Source organism: Taeniopygia guttata, chromosome 26 (genome assembly GCF_048771995.1).
Source record: "Taeniopygia guttata chromosome 26, bTaeGut7.mat, whole genome shotgun sequence".
In the NCBI taxonomy this organism is placed as follows: Eukaryota; Metazoa; Chordata; class Aves; order Passeriformes; family Estrildidae; genus Taeniopygia; species Taeniopygia guttata.
In genome coordinates this window covers 2,949,539-2,974,585 of record NC_133051.1, presented here as the reverse complement: position 1 = coordinate 2,974,585, position 25,047 = coordinate 2,949,539, and the positions used below count along the sequence as shown (strand labels likewise).

At 49.5% G+C, this 25,047-nt stretch overlaps 1 protein-coding gene across 21 annotated transcripts in view; it reads right to left on the bottom strand.

The window, feature by feature from the left end:
- The window catches only part of NFASC (neurofascin), an 81,619-nt gene that overhangs the window by 9,452 nt on the left and 47,120 nt on the right, over positions 1–25,047 (bottom strand). For 11 of the 21 annotated variants that reach the window (XM_072918684.1, XM_072918685.1, XM_072918683.1 and 8 more), the window contains 7 exons: positions 24,791–24,913; positions 23,830–24,003; positions 20,194–20,208; positions 10,889–11,176; positions 8,100–8,216; positions 6,395–6,550; positions 767–898 (listed from right to left, as the gene is read on the bottom strand). In XM_072918684.1, the coding sequence (XP_072774785.1) occupies positions 767–898; positions 6,395–6,550; positions 8,100–8,216; positions 10,889–11,176; positions 20,194–20,208; positions 23,830–24,003; positions 24,791–24,913 (1,005 nt within the window). Of the gene's footprint in view, positions 1–766; positions 899–6,394; positions 6,551–8,099; positions 8,217–10,888; positions 11,177–20,193; positions 20,209–23,829; positions 24,004–24,790; positions 24,914–25,047 lie in introns of those variants that run through there. The other 10 variants (XM_072918696.1, XM_072918694.1, XM_072918700.1 and 7 more) reach the window with 4 other exon arrangements.

Here is a 25,047-nt window from a genome sequence, read left to right as displayed (position 1 = left end):
TAAAGGGGTTACAAAGGGTTTGCAAAGGGTCTATGAGGGGTTTGCAAAGGGTTTGCAAAGGGGTTACGAAGGGTTTAAAAAAAGGTTACAAAGAGGTTGCAAAGGAGTTACAAGGGGGTTACAAAGGTTTGAAAGGGGTTGCAAAGGGGTTGCAAAGGGGTTACAAGGGGGTTACAAAGGGTTTGCAAAGGGATTGCAAAGGGTTTGAAAAGGGTGGCAAAGGTTGCAAAGGGGTAACCAGGGGTTTACAAAGGGATTGCAAAGGGTTTGAAAAGGGTCGTTAAAAGGGTTACAAAGGGTTTGCAAAGGGTCTATGAGGGGTTTGCAAAGGGTTTGCAAAGGGGTTACAAGGGGGTTAGGAAGGGTTTGAAAAAAGGTTACAAAGGGTTTGCAAAGGGTTTGAAAAGGGTCGTTAAAGGGGTTACAAAGGGTTTGCAAAGGGTCTATGAGGGGTTTGCAAAGGGTTTGCAAAGGGGTTACGAAGGGTTTGAAAAAAGGTTACAAAGGGTTTGCAAAGGGGTTACAAGGGAGTTACAAAGGTTTGAAAGGGGTTGCAAAGGGGTTGCAAAGGGGTTACAAGGGGGTTACTAAGGGTTTGAATAAAGGTTATAAAGGGGTTGCAAAGGGGTTACAAGGGGTTTGCGCCTCTCATTTAAGTTTTGGGATTTCCCATTCCCAGCTCTCACGTGGATACTCTCCGCCACTGGATGATCCCCAGGAATCCCGGAGTGACAGAAATTCTGGGAATGGCCATTCCCATCCTCACCTGGGTACTTCCCGCCGCGGCTCCTCTTGATGAAGCAGACGATGAGGAGGATGAGCACCAGGAGGGCGATGGCGCACATGAGGCCGATGAACCAGCCCTGCGTGGCGATGTCCACCTGGTTCTTGGTGTAGGCTGCAGAAAAAGGGGAAAATATTCCTAAGGAACGGAGCCAACCACGCAGGGAACGGAGGAAGAGGAATTCAGGGTGATGGTTCAGGAATTTTCTTTAGTTTGGGTGTGTCTGGTGTGTGGTTGAGGTTGTAGCACAGGGATTTGTGGGTTTTTTAAATGTTTTCTTGGTGTTCTTTTGGTGCTTTATTGGTGGGTTTTGCGTGGTTTTTTTTGGTATTTTCTTGGTTGTTTTTTTGGTGGTTTATTGGTGGTTTTTGGGTGTTTTTGTGGGTGTTTTGGTGTTTCCTTGCTGCTTTATTTGTGATTTTTGGGTGGTTTTTTGGTGCTTCATTGGTGGGTTTTGGGTGGGTTTTTTGTGGTTTTTTTTGGTGTTTTCTTGGTGCTTTATTGGTGATTTTTCAGTGGGTTTTCATGGTGTTTTCCTGGTGTTTCTTTGGTTTTTTTGTGGACTCTTTTGGTGCTTTTTCACAGTGTTTGGGTTTGTATTAGCGTTTTATTGGTGCTTTTGATTGTTTTTTGGGTGTTTTTTGGTAGGCTTTTGGTGGAGTCTTGATTTTTTTTTGATGATGTTCTGATGTTTTTTCATGGCTTTTTTTTTTTTTCCCTTTTATGGTGGAAAATAAAATCAGTTTTATCAAGAATAACCAATAGCGAAGTGGCCCAACAGAAAGGAAAATCTGGGAGAAGGGAATTTCAAAAAAGGGTGAAGAAAGCTCAGGAATTAATTTGACGGAATTTGCTGCATCTGAAAACTGCCCTGGGTGCAGGAAGATCCAAGAGAACATTCCCAAGTCCTGCTGCCCCGGGATTTTGGGCAGCACGGCTGGATCAGGGAATTGCTGAGTTCTGAGGGTTCATTGGAAGCCTTGACCTGGGATGAACTGGGATGAACTGGGATGAACTGGTGGCCCTGCAGAGGTGACAGAGGTGGCTCTTCTGCCACCACCACCCAGCTCCTGCTGCCTCTGGTGGCAACCGAAGGTCTCAGGGCTGGAGAGGGCCTGGTGGGAGCCTCCCCAGACCTTGGAACAAGTGGGAACTCCTTGGAATGCCAACGGGAATGACACGGATCCAACCCTGGTGTCCGGGGATTTGGGGCAGCACCGGTGGCTCGGGGAATCGCTGAACCCAGAGGGTTCATTGTCAGCCTTGAATGGGGATGAACTGGGATGAACTGGGATGAAGTGCGATGAACTGGGATGAACTGGGATGTACTGGAGCGTAGAGGGGTCTGATAGCTCCAAGGGTTTTCTCCTGGAGCAAATTCCTGCTTCCAGCGCCTTCCCAAGGCTCCTGCCTGTTTGTAGGATTAATTCCAAGCCTGTTCCCATCCTCCAGCTCCCGTGTCCTCCCTGCCATTCCTCGGCTCCCGGCTCGCAGCTCTCCCACACTGTCAGACAGACAAATCCATGGCCTAAAAATAGCTCCAAGGATGCCTTTTCCAGCCTCTCCTTGGAATTCAGCGAGGCAGAGGAGAAAATAACCTTCAGCAGGGAGACAGGGATGGGTTTATGCAAGCTGAGGGAAAACCGAGGTGTTCCCGGTGGGAATGTGGGAGAACCAGAGTTACTGGGATGGGGTTGGGAATGGAGATGGGCAGAAGATCCTGAAAATCCTGAAGATCCTGAAAATCTGGCAAGATGGATAAACAAAGAGGGAGCAGCCCTCCCTTCCTGTGTTCGGGGGAAAAGGATCTTGGAAAAGAGGCAACGAAGGGAAAAATGGGTTGGATTGGCAAAAATTCCCAACCCACAAAATTCCAGGGACCAAACTGTGCTTATTCCATTGAAATTGAGGCCAAGAGAAGAAGTGATTTCCTCAGGATGAAATCCAGGGAATTGCAGGTGAACCATGAAAGGAAATTGGGATTAAAGAGGAAAACGACACGGAGGAGAATCTCTGGTTGAGAAGTGATGCCGAACCCGGAATGTTTTGTGGATTTTGGGCAGCACTGAGAGGGGAAGGAGCTGCCAAATCCCACATTTCTGTGATCCCAGCCTGAGGGGATCCTCGAGGATGCGCTTTTAGATGGAGAGAATGAGATGACAACAAAGAGATGGATTCAGTTATCCGAGTGCGGAGGAAGGGAAGGGGAAGGAAGCTTTGCTGGAAATCTTGGAGATGGAAAAATTCCATGAACAGTGATGGGATGGCATTTTTCCAGGGAGAAACAAGGAGGTCTTCAAAAGATGAAGTTCCAGAGAAGCCTGAGAGGTGGGGTGGAGCTTGGAGCTGGGTTTGGGAAGGAGGGACAGTTTTAGACCCCAAGTCCCCAGGAGATCTCACAGGAGGGTGAGGAATTTTCCCCTTACCTGTGGGTAAGGGGAAAATTCCCATCCTTCCCCAAAAAAGGGGGATAAATCCACCCTTCCCAAAAAAGCAACACTTGAGGACCAAATCAAAGTCCCTGCAAGGGCGGATTTGGAGTAAATGAGTGACTGTGGCTGTCCTGGGGGATTTTGTGATTTGCTTTAAGGTGAGGCCAACCTTAAGGGAAAATGAGAAAGCAGCTGCAGGATCTGACAGGTCCTGATTGGAATTGCAGCTGCAGAGCCTTTTTTAAAAATAATTAATGATAATTTCACTGCAGAATATTCGTTAGCTCAGAGTCATCATTGACGTGCCAGGAGCAGAGCTCAGCTCCACCGAGTTTTTTCCTTGGATTGCAAAAGAGATCTTTGGGTGTGAAAAGTCCCCTCTGGCTCCAGCCCTGTGTGATTCTATTCCCAGAATCCTGGGATCACTGAAGCTGGAAAATCTCTCTGGGATAGAGTCCAGGCTGTGCCCGATCTCCACCCTGAGCACTCAGTGCCACCTCCAGGTGCCACCTCCAGGGACGGGCACTCCAAACCCCCCTGGCAGCCCCTTCCAGCCCTTCCCATGAGGAAATTCCTGCTGGTGTCCAACCTGAGCGTCCCCAGCACAGCCTGAGGCCGTTCCCTCTCCTCCTGTCCCTGTTCCCTGGGATAAAATCCCAAATCCCCCCCTGAGCCTCCTTTTCTCCAGGCTGAGACCCTTCCCAGCTCCCTCAGGACTCTCCAAACCCTTCCCAATTCCCTCAGGACTCTCCAAACCCTTCCCAGCTCCCTCAGGGCTCTCCAAACTCTTCCCAATTCCCTCAGGACTCTCCAAGCCCTTCCCAATTCCCTCAGGACTCTCCAGACCCTTTCCAGCTCCCTCAGGCTTCTCTAAACCCTTCCCCATCTTCATTTCCTTCCTTGGACACTCTTCCCAGTGTTTGGACAAGTTGAAAAACCCATTTATGTATTTATTTTATTTTTTTTTTAATTTAGCAGCCCTCCTTCTCTACTCCGCTATTTTTGTCATTTCCAAGTGCCCTTTGCTCCTGGGAGGAATTTTTTTTTGGTTTAATAAGCTGCCTGTTAATCAGGAATGAAATCAGAACTCGGCCCCCTGCGGGGGAATATTTCTTATTTATCTGCCCCCAGCCTGAAGAAACCTTTAGAACAGCGATGTACCATATATGGAAAAAAAACCCCAAAACCCCTAAAACTGCTTGGTTCCTTTTAATCCAAAGCATTCCCGATGCCATAGGATTGTCAGTGGGGGTCTGGCTCTTGTGTCAGCAGCATCCAGCCAGGAGAGAAATGGATGTGGAGCGTTTATTCCTGCAGGGAAGGCGACAGCTCCGTGCATCCCACAGGGCTCAGGTCAGCACCAGCCTCAATCCCAGGGATAAAGGTGGCTCCATCCCTCATTCTCCATGAAAATATCAGTAGGAACCTCTCAATTATGGAAAATATATGCAGAGTCTTCCCAGCAGGAATTGGCCAAGGATATTGTGCCTTTTTTTGCTGTTTTTTTTTTTAATTCCTGGCCCGTTGCTGTTGCCTCAATCACCCCACAGATCCCAAAGTGGGGGGAAAATCAGGGGAGGAAGGAAAAGAGGCGGGTCCAGGTTGGGAATGGTTTTCCAGAGGGATAAAATGGTTATTCAGAGGGATAAAGTCGTTATCCATAGGGATAACTCCCATGGAAGGGTGGGAGCTGACAGAGATTTCAGACTCACAGAAAGATTAGGAAAGAGAAACAAAATTGGGGATTTAACTCAAAATTGGAGCTGTGCTGGGAGGGATCTGGGTCCAAAATCAGCTCTGATGAGAGCGGAATATTCCAGAGGCTGCTGTGCCATGGATCCGCTCAGTCCCGGAGCAGTTCGGGGACAGAGCTGAGGGCAGCCCTAGCTGGGGATTTGTCAGCACTGAGCAGGGTTGGACACTCCAGAACCACCTGGATGTGGCACCTGGGGACATGGTGGCCTTGGCAATGCCAGGGAATGGTAGGACTCGATGATGGCAGAGGCTTTTCCAACCTTAATTCCATGGAACACCAACAGCCACCATCTATCCCTGCCAGGGAATCACCAGGTGATATTTCAGATTTTCTGACAATTTTGGGGGTGTGAGGAGCTCTGCTCCCCAATTCCCACAGCTCTCTGTCGCTGGGATTCCCATTTTCCTTTTGCCCTTCCCAACATGGCCTGGAAATTGCCAGAGCTTCTCATCCCACAGCTGGAGCCGAGCAAAACCATTTTAATTCCTTGGAAACCCCCACCTCTACCTACGACACGGTCAGGGAGGCTGCTCCAGTATTTCCTGCTCAGTGGAATTCCAGCAGAGTGGAATTGACACAGATCCCTTTGGAAAAGCCCCGGGTGGATCTGAAGGGATTTGGGGTTGTTTGGATTTACTGGGAATAGTTGGGAGGGAACGGCGGAGTTTTACAAACATTTAAAGCTCCTGTGGGACAAAGGAGGAAGCGTCTGGAGCCACATGGGAAACGTGGGAATCCAAAACCAGGAAGATGCGGAAACCACACGGATACAAAGCCCGGAAAATTCCACACAAAGTGCCAGAGGAAACATCCCAGGAGTATGGAAATCCCTAGGGATACTCTTACGCCAACTCACATTCCCACTCCCAATCCTGCATCCTGCCAGTGACGTCTCATTGTCCTCCTGAGTCCCAACAGGCACGGAGGGGCCGCAAGCAGAGGCTGTGACAACACAAAAGTGCTCTTCTCCCTTTCCTTCATTCCAAGGAATTCCCATCCTGAGGGATCCCCATCCTGAGGCATCCCCATCCAAAAGGATCCCCATCCAGAGGGATCCCCATCCAAAGGGATCCCCATCCAAAGGGATCCCCATCCTGAGGGATCCTCATCCTGAGGCATCCCCATCCAAAGGGATCCCCATCCAAAGGGATCCCCATCCTGAGGCATCCCCATCCAAAGGGATCCCCATCCAAAGGGATCCCCATCCAAAGGGATCCCCATCCTTTCCTGGGATTCTCCATGCAGTGCCGAGCAACCCTGAGTTAAGAAATGCTGAGAGTTGAGGGCGGTGGGATGAGGGATTTCCATGCAGCCATGACCAAAGCTCCATGGGGATGGTGGGGCCATGCCAGGGCCATGCCGGGGACACACTGGGGACACGCCGGGGACACTCCGGGGACACGCGGACGACGCCTGTCTCACCTGAGCTGGTGGTAAAGGTAATGTACGAGTGCTCGCTGGGGTGGGACCATATGGGGAACACCCACAGCTTGTACATCATCCCCGGCGTCAGATCCGCCAGCTGCACCGAGGACGGGCCCTGAGCCTTAACGGGGATTGATTTCTCTGTCTTGTTACCTGGGGAACAGAAACCGCACATCAAACGCTGCCCAGACACCTGTGGGGACACCGGGGACACTGCAGCCCAGGCGCGGGGCTGGCCCTGTGGGCTGGCCAGGAATGACGTGGCTCCTGGGACAAGGAGCTGCTGGTTTGGGGTCAGGACTGAGACAAGGAGTTGGTGGTTTGGGGTCAGTACTTACACAAGGAGCTGCTGGTTTGGGGTCAGGACTGACACAAGGAGTTGGTGGTTTGGGGTCGGTACTGACACAAGGAACTGCTGGTTTGGGGTCAGGACTGAGACAAGGAGTTGGTGGTTTGGGGTTGGTACTGACACAAGGAACTGCTGGTTTGGGGTTGGTACTGAGCCAAGGAACTTCTAATTTGGGGTCATTTCCTGAGCTAAGGAACTGGAGATTTGGGATCGTGATACCGCAAGCAAGGCATTGTGAAATCGCTGGGATAGAGTGGGAATAATGTGGCTCTGGGGACAAGGAGCTGCTGGTTTGGGGTCACCACCATGGGGACAAGGAGCTGCTGGTTTGGGGTCACCACCCTGGGGACAAGGAGCTGCTGGTTTGGGGTCACCACCATGGGGACAAGGAGCTGCTGTGTTTGTTACCCACTGAGAATTGTGGCTTTAAGGTTTTGTTCCTTCAAATGCCACCAAAAAGGGGTGGGCAAGCCTGGCTGCTCAGGAAGGACTGAAATCTTCAAGATTTCCCCCCTCAGGCAAATCCTGGAGAGGGAATCCCAAGGGATTGATGCTGCTGCATGGATTCAGCACCTCGACCTGTTCCTTGTGCTTCCCAGTGACTGGGAAAAAATAAGGGTGAGTTGGGATCTGGAATATTTGGGATTTAGGGCCTGGCAAGCTCATGCATATCCTGAAATATGGGAATTTTGGAGACCAGGCACTGGTTTTGCACAGGGAATAATTTCAAGGACAATACAAGGTCATCTCCTCAGGGAAGCTGGAATGGCCAGGAGGACTTCCCTGCCTGGAATTACAATTTCAGGGATTCCGGACCAGCACAGCATCAGATGTGAGGGTTGGGAAATAAACTCGGGGAAGAGCAGCAGCTGGCACTGCCTCTCCAGAAACCCCAAACCAACCAACAAGACAAAAACCTCTCCCTAAACCGGCACCAAGCCCAGAGATCCCGGCTCTGCTTCCAGCCCAGGACGGAGCCGTACAACGCTAAGGAACACCGAGGAGGAGGTTTGGGATCTTAGAGGATTCTGCCAACTCCAGGTTCAGGACTCCCATCTTCTAATTCCCATCAATTTCATTTTCCTCTCTGTTTTCCACCTCTTCCCATTGGCCTCAACATTCCCAAGGATCATCAGACCCCACGGCCGTCGGCGCACGGAGAGGGAACCCCTCGAGAACCACCTCTGGTCTACCCCAACCGCCGCAACCACCATGTTTTCCCCTCCCGTTTTTTGGTTTTTTTTCCAAGCTGGCCATGGAATCATGGAATTAAATCCAAGGAAAGGGCGGGAGCTGGCAGGATCTCTAAGGGCAGCGCCACCCCGTAGAGTCCCCATGCGATCTGATGCTTACTGGTGATATACTTAACCACAAAGTCAGTTCCTGCCGAGAAATTGTGGCTCCAGGTGATGTTTGCCCAGTTACTGTTTGCCATGGCTCTGATGTCCCATATGGACGATCCATTGGCGGCTGGGGGACAGGTTAGAACACGAGTTAGTCTTTAGTTGGGGTTAGGCCCAGCTCAGAGCTCAAAGCTCGTGAAAAATCTCAAAAACCTGACAGAAACTTTACAAAATTTGAAAAAATCCTTACAAAACCTCACAAAAACATAACGAAAGGGTACAAAAATCTTACAAAACCTCAAAATACCATAACAAAATGGTACAAAAACTTTATAAAACCTCAAAAAACATTAAAAATCTGTACAAAAACCTTATAAAAACTCATAAAAACACATGAGCATAAAAAAAACTTCATAAAAGCCTTACAAAGCCCTACAAACTTCTTACAAAAAATGTCACAAAAACCTCACAAATCCTTACAAAATCCATAAAAAAGACCTTACAAAAACATTATGAAACCTCAGGAAAACACATAAGCACCATAAAAACCTTAAAAAAAACCTTGCAAAATCCTCATGAAAACCTTACAGAAACCTCAGAAAAACCTTAAAAATCTTTTCAAAATTTGACAAAAACCTTGCAAAATCCTTTACAAAAACCTTGCAAAATCCTCTATGAAAACCTCACAGAAACCTTACAAAATCCTTTACAAAAAACCTCACAAAATCCTTACAAAAACCTCATGGAAACCTTACAAAAACCTCACAAAACCCTTACGAAATCATTACATAAACCTGGAGTGAACACTTTGGTCTCAGCCTAAGCATGAACGAACCTCAGCCTAAGTTTGGAACGGTTCTTTCCAAGATTCCCAACATTTTTAGGGAATTTTGGTGGTGTTTAAACCCAACGGCACTCAACTCATTGTGGAATTCTTCTGGGACATATCCCTGAGGATCTGGGCCAGCGGGGAAACCTCATCCCAGAATTCCTGCATGGGTGAGCACGGATCCAGTGCTGGGAGTGGCAGGGAATTGTCACTTTGCCGTGGCCCCAGTGGGACAGCGAGGTCACCCGTGTGTGAGGTTGAAGTTAAGGGATCTCGACGTTGCTTGGGATGAGACCCATTCCTACAGAAGTCAGAGCCAATCCCACAATTTAGTGGGATTTTAAGGAAAAGCATCTTGGGGTTTTATTGTCATTTCTCCTCGAGGTGTTTCAATATTTTAATGCCACAAATCCGGGATCGACCACCACAATCCCTTGGAAAAAGCCAGTTTTGGAGTTTTTAGGGCATTACAAGGACCTGGTGCTGTGGGGTGACCTGGAATCTCTGAAATCCCAACCTGGGTTGGATGGGGACACCGGAGGTTCCTCGTTGCCTCCTGTCCTCTTTCCCTGTCCTGTGCCTAATGTTTAATTCCCTATTTCTAATTAGCAGCATTTTTCCATGGATTAATGACTGGTGTGGGGATGATCTCACTTTGTCACCAGTCCTGGGCTGTCAGGTGGGGGCAGATCTCCCCTGCAGAAAGTTTTGGTGGCTTTAAAGCATTTTAAACTGTTTTTATGCAAAAAATCTAGAGAAACTGCTTTGAACTCAGTCATGGCATCATCCCATACTCGTTTGAGCTGGAAGGGACCCTAAAACTCTTCTCATTCCACCCCCAATCCATGTTTTCCTCTATCCCAGGTTGCTCCAAACCCCATCCAAGTTTATAATCCAGATTTCATTCCCTTTTTTTGCTTGATTGATTTTTTTGAACAGCCCTAATTATTTGTAAACCACCAAGTCCGTTATCCTGGCATTTCAAACCCTGATAAATCCTTCCAGATTTATCCCTCAAACACATCCAGGAGGGAAGATTTCCCCGCCAGAGCCGAGTTTGATTTTCCTGATGGTACGAGAAGACCTGGGAAACGCCTGGCACAGGGATGGTGCTGGAACTCCCACCCTTCCCCAGCGTTCCCGAGGGCTCCGGCAGCGCGGGGAGCAGCGGGATAAACCCAAGAACTGGGATAAATCCTGACAGGTCTCCTTGCTAACAGCTGAGGTGCTAAATCCGAGCTGACATCTCCTGCAGGAGCACCAGAACCCATTTGTAACAGCTCTAAACACCAGATCACACTCTGGGGGGGATTTGTAGGGTTGTCCACCTCTTCCCAAACCGTATCCAGCATCACCACACCCCCAACAGGGCTGGGGTGTTCCCTGGTGGAGCAGAACTCTCCAAATTCTCACTGGTACACCCAGATTCCACAGAACCCTCCAAATTTCATCTTGTACACCCAGATTATACGGAACACTCAAAATTCCCACTTGTGCACCCAAATTCTACAGAACCCTCTAAATTTCATCTTGTACACCCAGATTCCACAGAACTCTCAAAATTCTCACTTGTACACCCAGATTCTGCAGAACTCTCCATATTTCAACTTGTACACCCAGGTTCTACAGAACCCTCCAAATTCTCACTAGTACACCCAGATTTCACAGAACCTTCCAAGTTCCAACTTGTACACCCGGATTCTACAGAACTCTCCAAATTCTCACTGGTACACCCAGAATCCACAGAACTCTCCAAATTTCAATTTGTACACCCAGATTCTACAGAACTCTCCAAATTCTCACTTGTGCGCAAAGATTCCACAAAACCCTCCAAATTCCCACTTGTACATCCAGATTCCCATTTCGGAGCCATGAGATGTCTCCAATTCTCCCGGTATCCCAAGGAATCGAGGTGGGGAAGGGTCCCAGTAGGGTTAGAGAGGGGTTAGAGGAAAAGGAAAGCTCAGTACCCAACTCGTGCCTGGTGGTGGCTGCCGGAGCCCTCTCGGCAGCGGCGCTGGTGCTGGCGGCGGTGCTGGCGGCGGTGCTGGTGGTGGTTGTGGTGGTTGTGGTGGTGGTTGTTGTGGTTGTGGTGTCGGTGGTGGTTGGGGTGGTTGTAGGGCTGATTGTAGGACTGATTGTAGCACTGATTGTAGGGCTGATGGTAGGGCTGATGGTAGGACTGGTTTCAGGACTGGTTTCAGGACTGGTTTCAGGACTGGTTTCCTCCACTGTGGTTGGAGGCGGCCCAGTTGCCTCTGGGAGAGGGAAACACCAGCTTTGTACCTGAGGTGGCGTCTCCAGAGCTCTGCCCTCCCAGGAATGGCGCAGCACGGAGCAAATCCCACAGGGAATACACGGCTGGACCCCTTTTCCTGCCCTGGCCCCATGCAAGGATGGTTTGGGCTGATCCCAGGGGCTGGGAGAGGTGCCGGAGAAAATCCTGCTGGCAATGCCAGGCTGAGCCACTTTTGCTGCCCCTGACCCCGTGCAGGGGTGGCCTGAACCTGTCCCAGGATTTGGGAGAGGCATAGGAGCAAATCCCACTGGGAACTCACAGCTGGACCCCTTTTTCTGCCCCTGACCCCATGCAGGGATGGCTTGAACCTGTCCCAGGATTTGGGAGTGACAGGAGCAAATCCCACTGGGAATTCCAGGCTGAGCCCCTTTTCCTACCCCTGTCCCCCTGAGCCCATCCCAGGGGCTGGGAGAGGTGCTGGGGCTGCTCCTGTTCCCCCGGTTTGATCCCGATCCCAATCCTGATCCCAATCCTGATCCCAATCCTGATCCTAATCCTGATCCCAATCCCAGGTCTGAACGAACTGCTTGTCCTCTGCCTTTCCCGTGCCAAAGATCTCCTGGGATAAACCAGCACGGCCAGCCTGGGAAAATGCCGCTGAGGGGACGCTCAGGTCTGTCCTCACCCCATTGTCCCACGGCATTCCAGGAAATGGGATTTAGGTCCTGGAAAATGCACGAATCCAATTATGAATGGGATGAATTCCATTAATGAATGGAATTCCATTAATGAATTCCATTAATCCGGCTGCCCCTAGACTACACCTCCAGCATTTTTGGAGCTGCCAGCTCAGCCTGCAGCTTCCCAGCTTTTTCCAGCCTGGAGAAGGAGCAGCTTCGGCATCGAGGGGGTTTAACTGGCAGGGGAGGGAGGGTCGGAGCCCGGGCAGCGCTGCCCCTCCCAATTCACATTTAAATGAGGGTTTGGAACACCCCGAGCTGTCCAGGGGGATCTTTGGGAGAGATTTGTTCGTTAATTGTCTCACTCGGGCTGTGATCCTAAGGAAAAGAGGGAATGTGCTCTCCAAGGAAAGGGGGAAAAGTGTCCTTTACCCCACCCTGAATGGGGTGAGGATCCCACAGGGAGGGAGGGGGCACTGGATGGGGCTGGAACCTTTCAGCAGAAAACGCAGCCGGAATTCAGTTCCAAATACCAAAGGTGACTCCGAGGGGACTCACCCCGGCACACTCAGGTTAAATTATATTTATCATCATTATTCCTGTGGGCCACGCGATTCCAAATGCCTCCAATGGGCAAAGGAAGCCAGATTTTATAAATATCGCTGTAAATATCGCCTCAAACCACAACAGCCCTAGGGAAGCACTTTAAAACCAGTCCTAGGACCAAGCCAGGCTTTTCTTTCCCACTCACCCCATCCCCAAGGAGAGCCAAGCCCCGAAATTCAGCATCCAAAGGCTGAGAGGAGCAGCAGCTCTCTCAGTCCGTCTGAGATGCAAAATGAGAGTTTGAGCACGGCTGAAAGCACCAGCCCAGGTCAGGGGTGACCCCAGAGCAGCCCCAGGTACTCAAAACCTCCAGCCCAGCACCAGGGGTGCCCCCAGAGCACTCACGGGTCCTCACAGTCCCCCCAGGATTCCAGGCCAGCCTCAGGGATGTCCCCAGACCATCCCTGGTTCCTCAAAAGTGCCCCAGGAGCAGCCCCAGCCATCCCAAAACTCCCACCCAGCCCCAGGCGCAGCCACAGTCACCCCAAAACCCTCGTGCAGCCCCAGAAACAGCCACAGCCACTCTAAAACTCCCATCCAGCCCCAGGCGCAGCCACAGCCACCCCAAAACCCTCGTGCAGCACCAGGAGCAGCCACAGTCACCCCAAAACCCTCGTGCAGCCCCAGGAGTGCCACAGTCACCCCAGAACCCCCATCCAGCCTCAGGAGCAGCTACCATCACCCCAAAAGCCCCAACCGGCCCCAGGCGCAGCCACAGCCACCCCAAACTCCCAGTCCGGCCCCAGGAGCAGCCACAGTCACCCCAAAACCCTCGTGCAGCCCCAGGAGCAGCCACAGTCACCCCAAAACCCGTCCCGGTGCTCTCGGCGCTGACCCCACAGCGTTCCCATCTCATGCACCCCGATCCGAAGCCCCCCGTGCACAGCCCGTCCCTGGCCCGGCCCGGGGGTCCAGCCGGACAGGCGGAGGTGACAGGGAGGTGACAGGGACGGGACACATCCAAAGGCTCGGCTTTGCCCTCGTGGTGAGCCAAAAAAAAAAAACCCAAAAGGGATTTTTGCGTTTTGCCCTTCTGGGTTTGTTCCGTAAGGACTTGGCGGGGTCCCGAGGCCGCTAAAAGCTTTTCCTGCTCTGAGATTTGTCCCCATCCATCTCCGCGGATCGCTGGCGGGTTTTGGGGGTTAAGAGATTGGTGTCGCCGGGTTAATGTCCCCATTAACGGGATGGAGCCGCGCCGGAGGCCGGGAACACTCAGCTAATGCAGGCTCGGCATTCCCACGGGAATCCGGCTCCCCTCGGAGGAAAACGAGACCTCAAAAGGCGCAAAGTGAATCTGGGGCCCGGCGGAAAACCTGGCACGGCTTTGCAGCTTCCAGCGGGGCTCTCCCAGGAGCAGCAGAAATTCAGTTTTAATGCTCCTCCAGACTTTAGGTGGGAAGAGATGAGCCGGGGTGAATCTCTGAGCATCCCTCACGCCCCCAAATCTGCCCCGCCCGAAGCAGCGGGATGAGCTGCCAGCGGTTCCAGGCGGGGTTTGCCCTCCCTGCCCTGCGAGTTTGTGGGGTTTAAGTTGGGTAATTTTTTTGGGGGGGGGGTCCCCTGATAGGAGAGGCTTTTTTGGAGTAGTTTTGTGTCAGGAATGAGAGATGTATTGGATATTTTTGCTTTTTAGTTTTTGTTTTATGAAAACTTTAGCATACTGTTTGTACTAGACTCTGTGTGCATGAAAAACGGTACCAAAAGGGTTAATAAATTTTTTTTGTTATAAGGTTTTTTAAGTCTAATAAAAAACGAAGCTACTTAATTAAGAAGTGATACTTAAATTAATTTTTTTCTAACTTAATAACTGACTTCTAAAGACTCATAATGTGGATTTTTCTACTTAATTACAAGACATTACTTAAACCTAAGAAGAAAGAAGAAGAAGAAGAAGAAAGAAGAAGGGAACTGAAGACAAAATTTTATATCTTCTATTTTGAACTCACATATAACATACTAAAAACCTTTAAGATCCCACCCATGTGACATGCTACGCTACAATCTCTACAATCTATTTCACACTTTTGTGGTTTCTGGTTCACTTTGAGGCTTTGGAAGATTTCTCCATGAATGAGAGTTAAAGTCAGAGCTCCCCTGGGGGTCAGGACACCCCCAGAGCCGGCAGAGAAATATTCCCGGTGCCCTGGGGTTTCCACAGTGCCCCACTTCGAGCCGTCACTTCCCATCAGGATGAGCTGGGCTGGCTCCGAGAGATCCGGGAGGGGATGGCGGGGATGGAAATCAGCCTGGCAGGAGCGGCACAGGTGAAGAGTGGGGTGGGGTGAGCTGGAAAACGCGGGGAGGGAAGGGTGGGAACGCGGCTCCCACGGAGAGAGAGGGAGGGAGGGAGGGAGGGAGGGAGGGAGGAAAAGGTGGGGTGGGGTTCGACCCCAAACCACGCCCGAGATGCGGAGCTGGGGCCTCCTTTGGGATAAAATCTGAAATGGATGTGGGAGGAGAGCTCAGATTTGGGGAAGGGGAGATCGGGGGCTTTGGAATCCATCCCAAGGGCTGGAGGGGATCAGAGGGATCTCAGGGATCTCATCTCCCCCAGAGAAAAGGGATCTTAGGGATCCACTGTCCCACAGAGAAAAGGGATCTCAGGGATCAGAGGGATCCCAGGGATCAAGGGGGATCTCAGGGATCTCCTATCCCCCAGAGAAAAGGGATCTCAGGGATCAGAGGGATCCCAGGGATCAGAGGGGTCCCAGGGATCAAGGGGGATTTCAGACATCCCATGGATCTCATATCCCCCAAAGAAAAGGGATCTCAGGATCAGAGGGATCTCAGGGATCAAGGAGAATTTCAGGGATCCCAGGGATCCAATATCCCCCAAAGAAAAGGGATCTTGTGGATCGCATGGATCCAAGGGATCTGCTATCCCCCCAAAGAAAAAGGATCCCAGGGATCAGGGAGGATTTCAGACCTCCCACGGATCCAATATCCCCCAAAGAAAAGGGATTTCAGGGATCTCAGGGATCCAAAATCCTCCCAGAGAAAAAGGATCTCAGGGATCTCAGGGATCCCAAGGATCTCAGGGATCCCAAGGATCTCATATCCCCCCAAAGAAAAGGGATCTCAGGGATCCCAGGGATCAAGGGGGATTTCAGGGATCCCAAATCCCCAAAAAGAAAAGGGATCGCAGGGATCCAATATCCCCCAAAGAAAATGGATTTTAGGGATCCCAGAGATCTGATATCCCCCCAGAGAAAAAGGATCTCAGGGATCCAATATTCCCCAAAGAAAAAGGATCTCAGGGATCCCAGGATCAGGGAGGATCTCAGGGATCCCAAGGATCTGATATCCCCCAAAGAAAAAGGGACTTCAGGGATCCCAGAGTCCCTTCCCAGGGTCTCCTCCTGCTGCCACCAGGAGTGACAAAGATCCAAAAGTGAGACAGGAGACCCAGGCTGGCATTCCCGACCCTTTGGAAAACCTGGAAATCCCATCCACCCTCCTAAAATCGGCCGCGGTGCTCCAGCCACGGCCTTCCCGAGCTTTGTGGAGGAGCTGGAGTTGTTCTCCTGCATTCCCAGGGCTTGGACAGAAAGTTTGGGGTCAGGACGGAGCACCTGGAATTTGTGGGATGGGGGAAAAATCCCACTAATTCCCCATCCCAGGCGGGGCAGAACCTGGGAATTGCTCCAAGCGGGAAGAAATCACACAGGAAATTCAGAGTAAAAAGCAGCAGCTGCAATTCCCAGATCTTTATCCCATTTTAGCCGAACCCATCTTCCTGGAAAGCGCCAAACGAGCACTCAGCTCTTTAATTGCCTCCCTTTCAAGGTTTTTCTGTTTCCAAGATCCATTATTCCCTCTCAGGGAAGGGTGGGGTGGGGGGGAAGATGATGGATTGAAGATGCAGCAATTAATAATTTCACTAATGAGAGATGCTGAGCTCTTCGCTGCCTCCCCAGCCGGGAGTGAGTAGCGGGAAAAAAAAAATCCAAACCTTCCACAAAAACCTGTTTGAAGTTCGGATTAGGGGAAAAAAGTCTCAGCGAGGGAGAATCCTAAAAGAAAAATGGGATTTTTTGAAGGGAATCTCTAAGGAAAAGATGCAAATCCTGCTTGGAGTAGGATAATTCACAAAAATATGGCTTTTGATTTCTGTTGTTTTTTTTTTTTCAAAATGCAGGAAGCAATCCCAATCTGTGCTGCTTTTTAATTATTTAAAGGTGCTTTTAATGTGTTGTTGGGCTGTGGCGACAGCTTTCCCTGGGGTGTGTCTACAAAATAATGAGGCTTGGAGAGATTGGGATGAATTTTTCATTATTTTTGATGGTTGGGCCGAGGACATTGGCAGAGATTTATTTTTAATTCTCCCGGTTTTTACCTACAGAATGGAATTGGGAGTCCTTGGCCACAAAGTGCTGAAAATCCGATGTAGAAAGAGAAGAAATTGGAGAAGAGAAGGGGGTGATGGAGCAGAAAGAGAGGGCTCAGCAATTCCTTCTGTTTCTAAAGTGAAAAATGGGATTTTTTCACCTCAAATTCCCATTTATGGACAGAGAAAAGTCAGGATTTTCCCTCTGAGTCTAAATCTAATTTCTTTATGGTCCCTGATGAAGTTTCTCCCTAAGGATGGAAAATCAAAAATCCAGTTTTGGAATTTTTTTTTGCTTGGAGCATAAATAAAAACTCTTTTTTAATCTCCTCTTTTTCCCAAATCTCCTCTCCTGTTGTCCAAAGCCTGGCTTAGGAAAGGTGAAGCTTTTCCTGAGGGAAAATCCCTGCACTTCACTCCGATTCCATCACCTGCTCCAGTTCCTCCTGGCCCTGTGTCAGGTTTTCCCTGGAAAATGAACTTTGCATTCCCTGTCAGCACCAGCCATGGCAAGGAGATATTTCCTGCAATTCGGGACAAATTCCATAAAAATCCACCCAAGGGAGCATTTCCGAGGATTTTTTGGGAAGAGGAACACCCTCTGGAGCCTGAGGAGGCCTGAGGGAAGAAGATCCAGCTCTGGAGGGGGTCTGGGATGGAAAAGGGAATTTTCCATGCCCTGAGTCCCCTCCTGGAGCCTGGAATGGGGAGGAAGATGAGGCAGCAATTCCCAACCTCCAGCTTCACTTCCCGACTCTCCAAAGTTTTATTTCTCCTTTGGAAAGGGGGAAATGGAGGGATGGGCTCTGGATAATTGGGGGATTATGCCTGAAATCACAAAGAATTCCAGTGGGGCAAGAAATGAAGCTGGGAATGATTCGGTGTGGGGAGGATGGAGAAATCAGGGCACGATTCCAGAGTTCAGCAGGACCCTCTGGAAGCAGAAAAGGACTTGAGGTGATCCTGATCCACAAAGAAAATCCAGATTCTGGTGGCTGAGCCAAACCCTGGATGGAGAAGGAGCTGGAGGAGAGGGTGGTCCCAATCCCGAGGTTTTTAATGTGCATTTTCAGGCATTTTATGATCATTTCCAGGAATTTTTTTTTGTTGATTTTCAGGATTTTCATGTGCATTCCCAGGATTTTTAAGTGCTTTTTCAGGTCCCCACCACCTAAACCTGACCAATCTGTTATTCCTCTTTTTTTGGGGAAGGGGATGGTGATGGAAAGACAGGAAGGAGAAAGATTGGCATCTGTTCAGGAAAAAGGGGAGGAAAGCAAAATAATATCGGGAAGAGACATCGCTGCAGCAAAATCCAAGGCGAAGGAACATCCACGAGGCAGGAAAGCGAATCCTGCACTTCGATCCCTTGGGAAAACATTCCCTGGGAAGCTGTTCCTGCTTGGAATGTGCAGAGGCAAAGCAGGACCTGCTGTGGGAAATCGGGAGCTGCTGCTGCTGCTCCCAAAAAAAGCTTTTTTTGGGATGAGTTTGGGGCGGCTGCACCCCGTTGGTTGGTAAATCCCGTTTTTCTGAGCTGGGAAGAGGCTCTCCCGCTGTTTGGAATGTGGGAAATTCGTGTTGGGTGTGGGGAAATCGGAATTTTCCAAGTTCGGGAGAGGTGGGAATTCTTTCCTGGGTGATCTGGAATGGTTTGGGGCGATGCAGGGCGGCGCTGGAATATCCGGGATCAGGTTTTCCATGGAAGCGGGAGGAGGAGGAGGAGCTGTCCCTGGTGCTGGAAAAGATCTTTTCCCTGCTCCCACTGTTTTTTTGGGAATAGCGAGGAGGGCAAAGCCAGCAGAAGGCTCCATGCAGAACATGCACAGCTCAAATTCCCGCTCAACCCTTCCAATGGACACCGGGAATGGGAGGAATCTCCTGGATCAAAGCCCTGGGAGAGCTACAGGGAATCTCAAAAAAAAAATCCCAAATCTCCAGCTGCGATCCCACAGGTGCTGGAAGGGCCCCATGGAGCCAGAAATGTTCTGGGTTTTGTGGGGTTGGTGAGGGTTAAAGAGGGAGAGGGGTTTGTGCAGAGCTGGGGTTAAAATCCTCTGTGAGAGGGGGAAAAGGTCTTTAATGGGGAAAAAATATTTAATAGGGAAAAACTCCCTCATGTAATAAGAAAAAATGCCTCTTTAGTAGGGAGAAAAACCCTTTTTAATAGGGGAAAACCTCTTTTTCATATGGGGAAACCCCTCTAAAATAGAGGGGAAAGTCTTCTTTAATAGTGGGAAAACACCTCTTTAATAGGGGGAAAACCCTTCTTCTTTTATGGGGAAAAAATGTCTTTGCTAGAGGGAACCAAAGTCTTCAATAGGGAATAAAACTTTTTTCATATGGAAAAATTCCTCTCGAAAACAGGGAAAAATATCCCTCTAAAATAGGGGGAAACTCCCACATTAGGAGGGGAAAAAAACCTGTTTAATAAGTAGAAAAATTGTTTAATAGGGGAAAAAAAACCCCTCTTTAATAGGGAAAAACCCTCTTTAATATTGAAAAAAGCCCTTCAATAGGCAAAAATGCCTCTCTTTAATATGGGAAAACACCCTCTTTAAAATAGGGGGAAAACCCTCTTCAATGGGGAAAAATCTGTCTATATTGGGGGAAAACCCCTGCTAATATAGGGGGAAAAAAACCATGAAAATATGAAAACACCCTCTTTAACAAGGAAAAAACCCCATCTTAAATATTGAAAGAAAGTCCCTGTAACAGGAGAAAACCCCCTGTTTAACAGGGAAAAAAAACCCTCTTTAATAGGATAAAAATCCCTCTTTAATAAGGAAAAAACCCCCTCTTTAATAGGGGAAAAACCCCACCAAAAAAAACCATCTTAAATAGGGAAAAAAAACTATTTAACAGGGGAAAAACACACTTTAATAGGGAAAAAATTCCCACTTTAAAAGGGAAAAAAACCCTCATTAATAGAGGAAAAAACCCACTTCAACGGGAGAAAAAAAAGCCACTTTAATAGGGAAAAAAACCCATTTTAATAGGGAAAAAACGCCTCATTAATAGGGAAAAACCCCTCTTTAATAGGCCAAAACCCCCACTTTAAAAGGGGAAAAACCACTTTAATAGGGGGAAAAAGCCACTTTAATAGGGGGTAAAAAAACTCACTTTAATAGGGAAAAACCTCATTTTAATTTGAAATTAACTCTCCTTTGGGCTTGCCCAGCTCACGGCCACCGTGGTTTGGTTTTCACAAGATTTTCCGAGCGGCTTTTAAGCCCGGCTTAGAGACCTTTTAATCTTCGCCTGCCCCACTGTGGAGCCGCCCTGGTCCCCTCTGTGCCTGCAAGGATTGAAATGCCCAATTGACGTGGCCATTGGAAGGGTTTTAATGAACTTTTCGGCTTAATTGGCAGCTTAATTGGCAAGCTCCGTTGCCCCCATGCCGGTTACCTCCGGGTACGGTACCTGGGCTTGGCGTGGCTTCGGAGGCAGCGCCAGGGAAAGGGAGAGAGAGGGGGGAAAACGGGAAAATGGAGAGAAAGAGGGAAGAGAAAAACACAGGAATTTATCAAACAACCCCAACGCGCCGCCAGGACACTCGGAGTCATTGGAGAGCGGAGAGAGAGGGGGAAAAACAGGATTAAATCCAACCTGGGACAGCCACTGGAATCCAGGAATCTGGGATAAACTGGGAATCAGGGATAAACCACACCAGGGAATTAGGAATAAACCACGCCAAGGAATTAGGGATAAACAACACCAGGGAATCTGGGATAAACAACACCAGGGAATCTGGGATAAACCATGCCAGGAAATCTGGGATAAACCATGCCAGGAAATCTGGGATAAACCATGCCAGGAAATCTGGGATAAACCAGGAATCAGGGAAAAACCAGGAATTGGGGATAAACCACGCCAGGGAATCTGGGATAAACCATGCCAGGAAATCTGGGATAAACCAGGAATCAGGGATAAACCAGGGATCAGGGATAAACCACGCCAGGGAATCTGGGATAAACCATGCCAGGAAATCTGGGATAAACCAGGAATCAGGGAAAAACCAGGAATTGGGGATAAACCGCGGATCAGGGATAAACCACGCCAGGGAATCTGGGATAAACCAGTAATCAGAGATAAACTGGAAATCAGGGATAAACCATGCCAGGAAATCAGAGATAAGCCAGGAATCAGGAATAAACCAGGAATTTGGAATAAACCAAGCCAGGGAATCGGGGATAAACTGGAAATCAGGGATAAACCATGCCAGAAAATCTGGGATAAACAAGGAACTGGGGATAAACCATGCCAGGAAATCAGGGATAAACCAGGAATCAGGGATAAACCATGCCAGAAAATCTGGGATAAACCAGGAATCAGGGAAAAACCAGGAATTGGGGATAAACCAGGGATCAGGGATAAACCACGCCAGGGAATCTGGGATAAACCAGTAATCCGAGATAAACTGGAAATCAGGGATAAACCATGCCAGGAAATCAGAGATAAGCCAGGAATCAGGAATAAACCAGGAATTTGGAATAAACCAAGCTAGGGAATCATGGACAAACTGGAAATCAGGGATAAACCATGCCAGGAAATCTGGGATAAACAAGGAATTGGGGATAAACCATGCCAGAAAATCTGGGATAAACCAAGACAGGGAAGCTGGGATAGACCATGCCAGGAAACTGGGATAAACCAAGAATCAGGGATAAACCACGCCAGGAAATCTGGGATTAACCTAGCCAGGGAATCTGGGATAAACCAGGAATCAGGGAAAAACCTCATCAAGGAATCAGGGATAAACCACACCAGGATCCAGGGTAAACACCCAAGAGGGCACAGAGGTGGCACTGAGGTGACAGCAGTGGCATTGAGGTGACAATGTTGTCATTAAACTGAGTACTTAAGTGGGTGTTTAGGTCTAATCCCAACAAAAACGCCGAATTTCAAATTTCACCTCAGTTTTTTCTTGTTTTGTTTTGGGGTTTTTTTTGTTTGTTTTTGTTTTTTTTTTTTTTTTAATTTATTGAAACTCCAAGTGTGGAGGAGTCTGGTGAGCAGGAAACCATCTCAGAGCACACAAATGGGTTTAATTTCCTTGATCTGCTTATTTTCCTTTAATTCCAGCCCCATAGGGGTTTAATTTTCTTAATCTGCTTAGTTTCGGCAGGAAGTCCCATCAAAATGAGCAAAACTCACCTGTTTTGTGTTGTATCTCATATTTGGATGGCAAATTTCTGAGGTATGGGAGTAAATCACTCAAATTTTATAATTTTTTGGGTTTTGGCAGCCAAACCTTGTCTCTTTGGCAGAACTGGGTGACACATCCTCACCCCAAACCCCACAGGGGGATTCCTTGTCTTTTCCAGCAGGTTTGGGCACCACTGATATTTCCAATACACAAAACTGATCCAAATCAATTAAAATTTATACATGACTGTTATCTCGCTATTATCAGTGTCCAAAATTTGGGTGTGAACCAGCTAAAAATATTCCATTTTCAGCTTCAATCCAGCCCCTGAGTTCTCACAATTCCTTTTAAAGCAATTCCAGGCCCCTCTCGTGTTTTCCTTGGCTGTTTTCTCCCCCCCATCCAATAAGTTTTGCTGGATCCCATCCCAGGGGTGTTGGGAATGGTTTTATTCCCGCTGGATCTGGGCAGGAATCGCTTTCCCCACTCAGAGCCATTAGCTGGGGTGGGGGATGGAGGGAAGGAGAGAAAACCCCATTAAATCCCAGCTCTAACCCAATCCCAGCTCTGTCAGCCGAGCTTAAAGAGGGGAGAGAGCCGCCCTTGGCTCCCTCAGGGCTCCAGAATTTCCACTTAAATTTGATGGATGTTCCACAAGGGGAATTTTATCTGATTATGGGGCCGACATTGGGGCTCTGGAGGCTTTTAGGGTCAGGTGACACCTGTAGGATGACACAGAGGTGGCACTGGGAATTTTATCTGATTATGGGATTGAGACTGGGACTCTGGAGGCTTTTAGGGTTGGGTGACACCCATGGGGTGACAGGGAGGTGGCACTGGGAATTTTATCTGATTATGGGACTGAGATTGGGGCTCTGGAGGCTTTTAGGGTCAGGTGACAACTGTAGGATGACACAGAGGTGGCACTGAGTTCCCTGCACTCAAAAATCCCCCAAAGCTGCCCCTGTTGAGGTGACACAGAAACACAGACGGGCAAATCAGAGCTTCACCCTCAGCACAAGGAGAGCAAGATCCCAAAATCATGGATTGGTTTGGGTTGGGAAGGACCTTAAATCTCATCCAGTCCCACCCAGGGACACTTCCACCATCCCAGGTGGCTCCAAGATGACCTTGGACATTTCCAGGGATGCAGGAGCATCCACATTTCTCCATGCCAGTGCTTCCAAACCCTCAGAGTGAGGAATTCCTTCCTGAATCCCATCTCGCCCTGCCCTCTTTTGGTAAAAAATATAAATTTTACAAATATCCTCCTGCTCCAGGGCACGCGAGGAATGTCCCTCTCTTGGGGACAGCCCCCAGGTCACCTCAGCTGGGTTTTTACTGCAGCATTTGGCCACCTCCACCTCTGCTGGAAAACCTCAGCGGCCATCGCTGTTTTTTGGGATTCCCTGATTCCAATTTTGGGTTCTTCCATGGCCCGTTTTGATGCCATTTTTGGGTTTGCCATGGCCTGTCACAATGTCATTTTTGGCACTTCCGTGGCCTGTCATGATAACATTTTTGGGGTCTGCCACATCTTGCCACCATGCCATTTTTTGGCTGTTCCGTGCCCTCTCATGATGACATTTTTGGGGTTTGTCACATTTTGCCACTGTGCCATTTTTTGGCTGTTCCATGGCCTGTCACAATAACATTTTTGGCGTTTGCCACATCCTGTCACCATAACATTTTTTGGCTGTTCCCTGGCCCGTCACGATGATATTTTTGAGATTTCTCAAGGCCTACTTTTGTGCCATTTTAGGATTGCCGCATCCTGCCACGATGCCATTTTTTGGGCTGTTCCACGGCCTTTCACAATAACATTTTTGGGGTTGCCACATCCTGCCACGATGCCATTTTTTGGGTTTGACACATCCTGTCCCCCCGGCAGAACCGGGTGCTGCCCTTACCTTCATCCAGCAGCGCCGGTGACTCCTCCACCAGGGCCTCTCCCTCTCCCACCTGGGTGCGGGCGCGGAGCACGAAGCGATAGCGGGAGATGGGGTCTGACCTCTGCAGGGTGAACCTCGTCTGGTTGGGGGACAGGTTCTCCACCACTGTCCGGCCCGTCCGCGACCCGTTAACTGCAGAGAGAAGGCGGAGCAGGCCAAGCTCAGCCTGGGGCAGGAATTTTGGGGTGTCCAGTTCATCCCTCACCCTCTGGAGGGTCACTGTGGGGTCACTGAGGGGCTCAGAGCTGTTGCTGCTCTGAGTGTGGCCAGCTTGGGGCACTTGGTGACACCCTGGCTTGGGGACCTGCTGGGGGGGACCTTCAGGGGTTCTCTCCTGCCCCAGGCTCTGGGGTATCACTTCTGAATCTTGTGTTTGCATGAGCACCAAAACGACTCTGGCTGCACCTAAAATCTTCCTAAATCCACGATCCAGCTGATTTGCCCTCAAAAACGGAGTCCGGTCAGCTGCTGAGCACTCGCCCCCTCCTTGATTAAGTGCAGATGTCTCCAGCTTGTCCCCTCACCCCAGAGAGGCTCTGTGGGGTCACTGTGGGGCTCAGAGCTGTTAAATCCACCCACTTTGGGGCACCTGGGGAGGACATTCAGGTGGGCACAGAAGGCTCAGGGTCATTCAGGGTCTGGGTATCTCATCCAATTAGTGTTGGGTGAGCACCAAAAATGTCTCAGGCTGCACCTAAAATCTTCCTAAATCCGAGATAAAAACTGATTTACTTTCAAAAATTGAGTTTGGGGAGTTGCTGAGCACCCACCACCCCCCTGCAGATGGCCAGGACCCCTCCCAACACCAGTTTTTCCCACTATGGAAATCTCCAGTTCCTCATGGATCTCCCTGCCCTGGCAAAAAGCGGGAAGGGAAGGATTTCCTGATTTATCAGTGGGAAGAAGACGTGGCACGTACAGGGTTGGTATCGGAGGGTGTATCCCGTGATGATCCCGTTGGGATGCTCGGGGTGATCCCACTCCAGGTTGATGATTTCCAGGTTGGGCTGTCGGATCCGCAGGTACCTGGGGGAGCTGGGCACTTGGAGGGGAGCGGGGAGAAGAGGGGAGAGAGGAGAAAACACACACGGGGTAACGAACCTCGCGCTGCTGCACCCACCAGAAATCCACACACAGACACACCCCGAATGGATCACAAAGGATTTATCCCAAAAC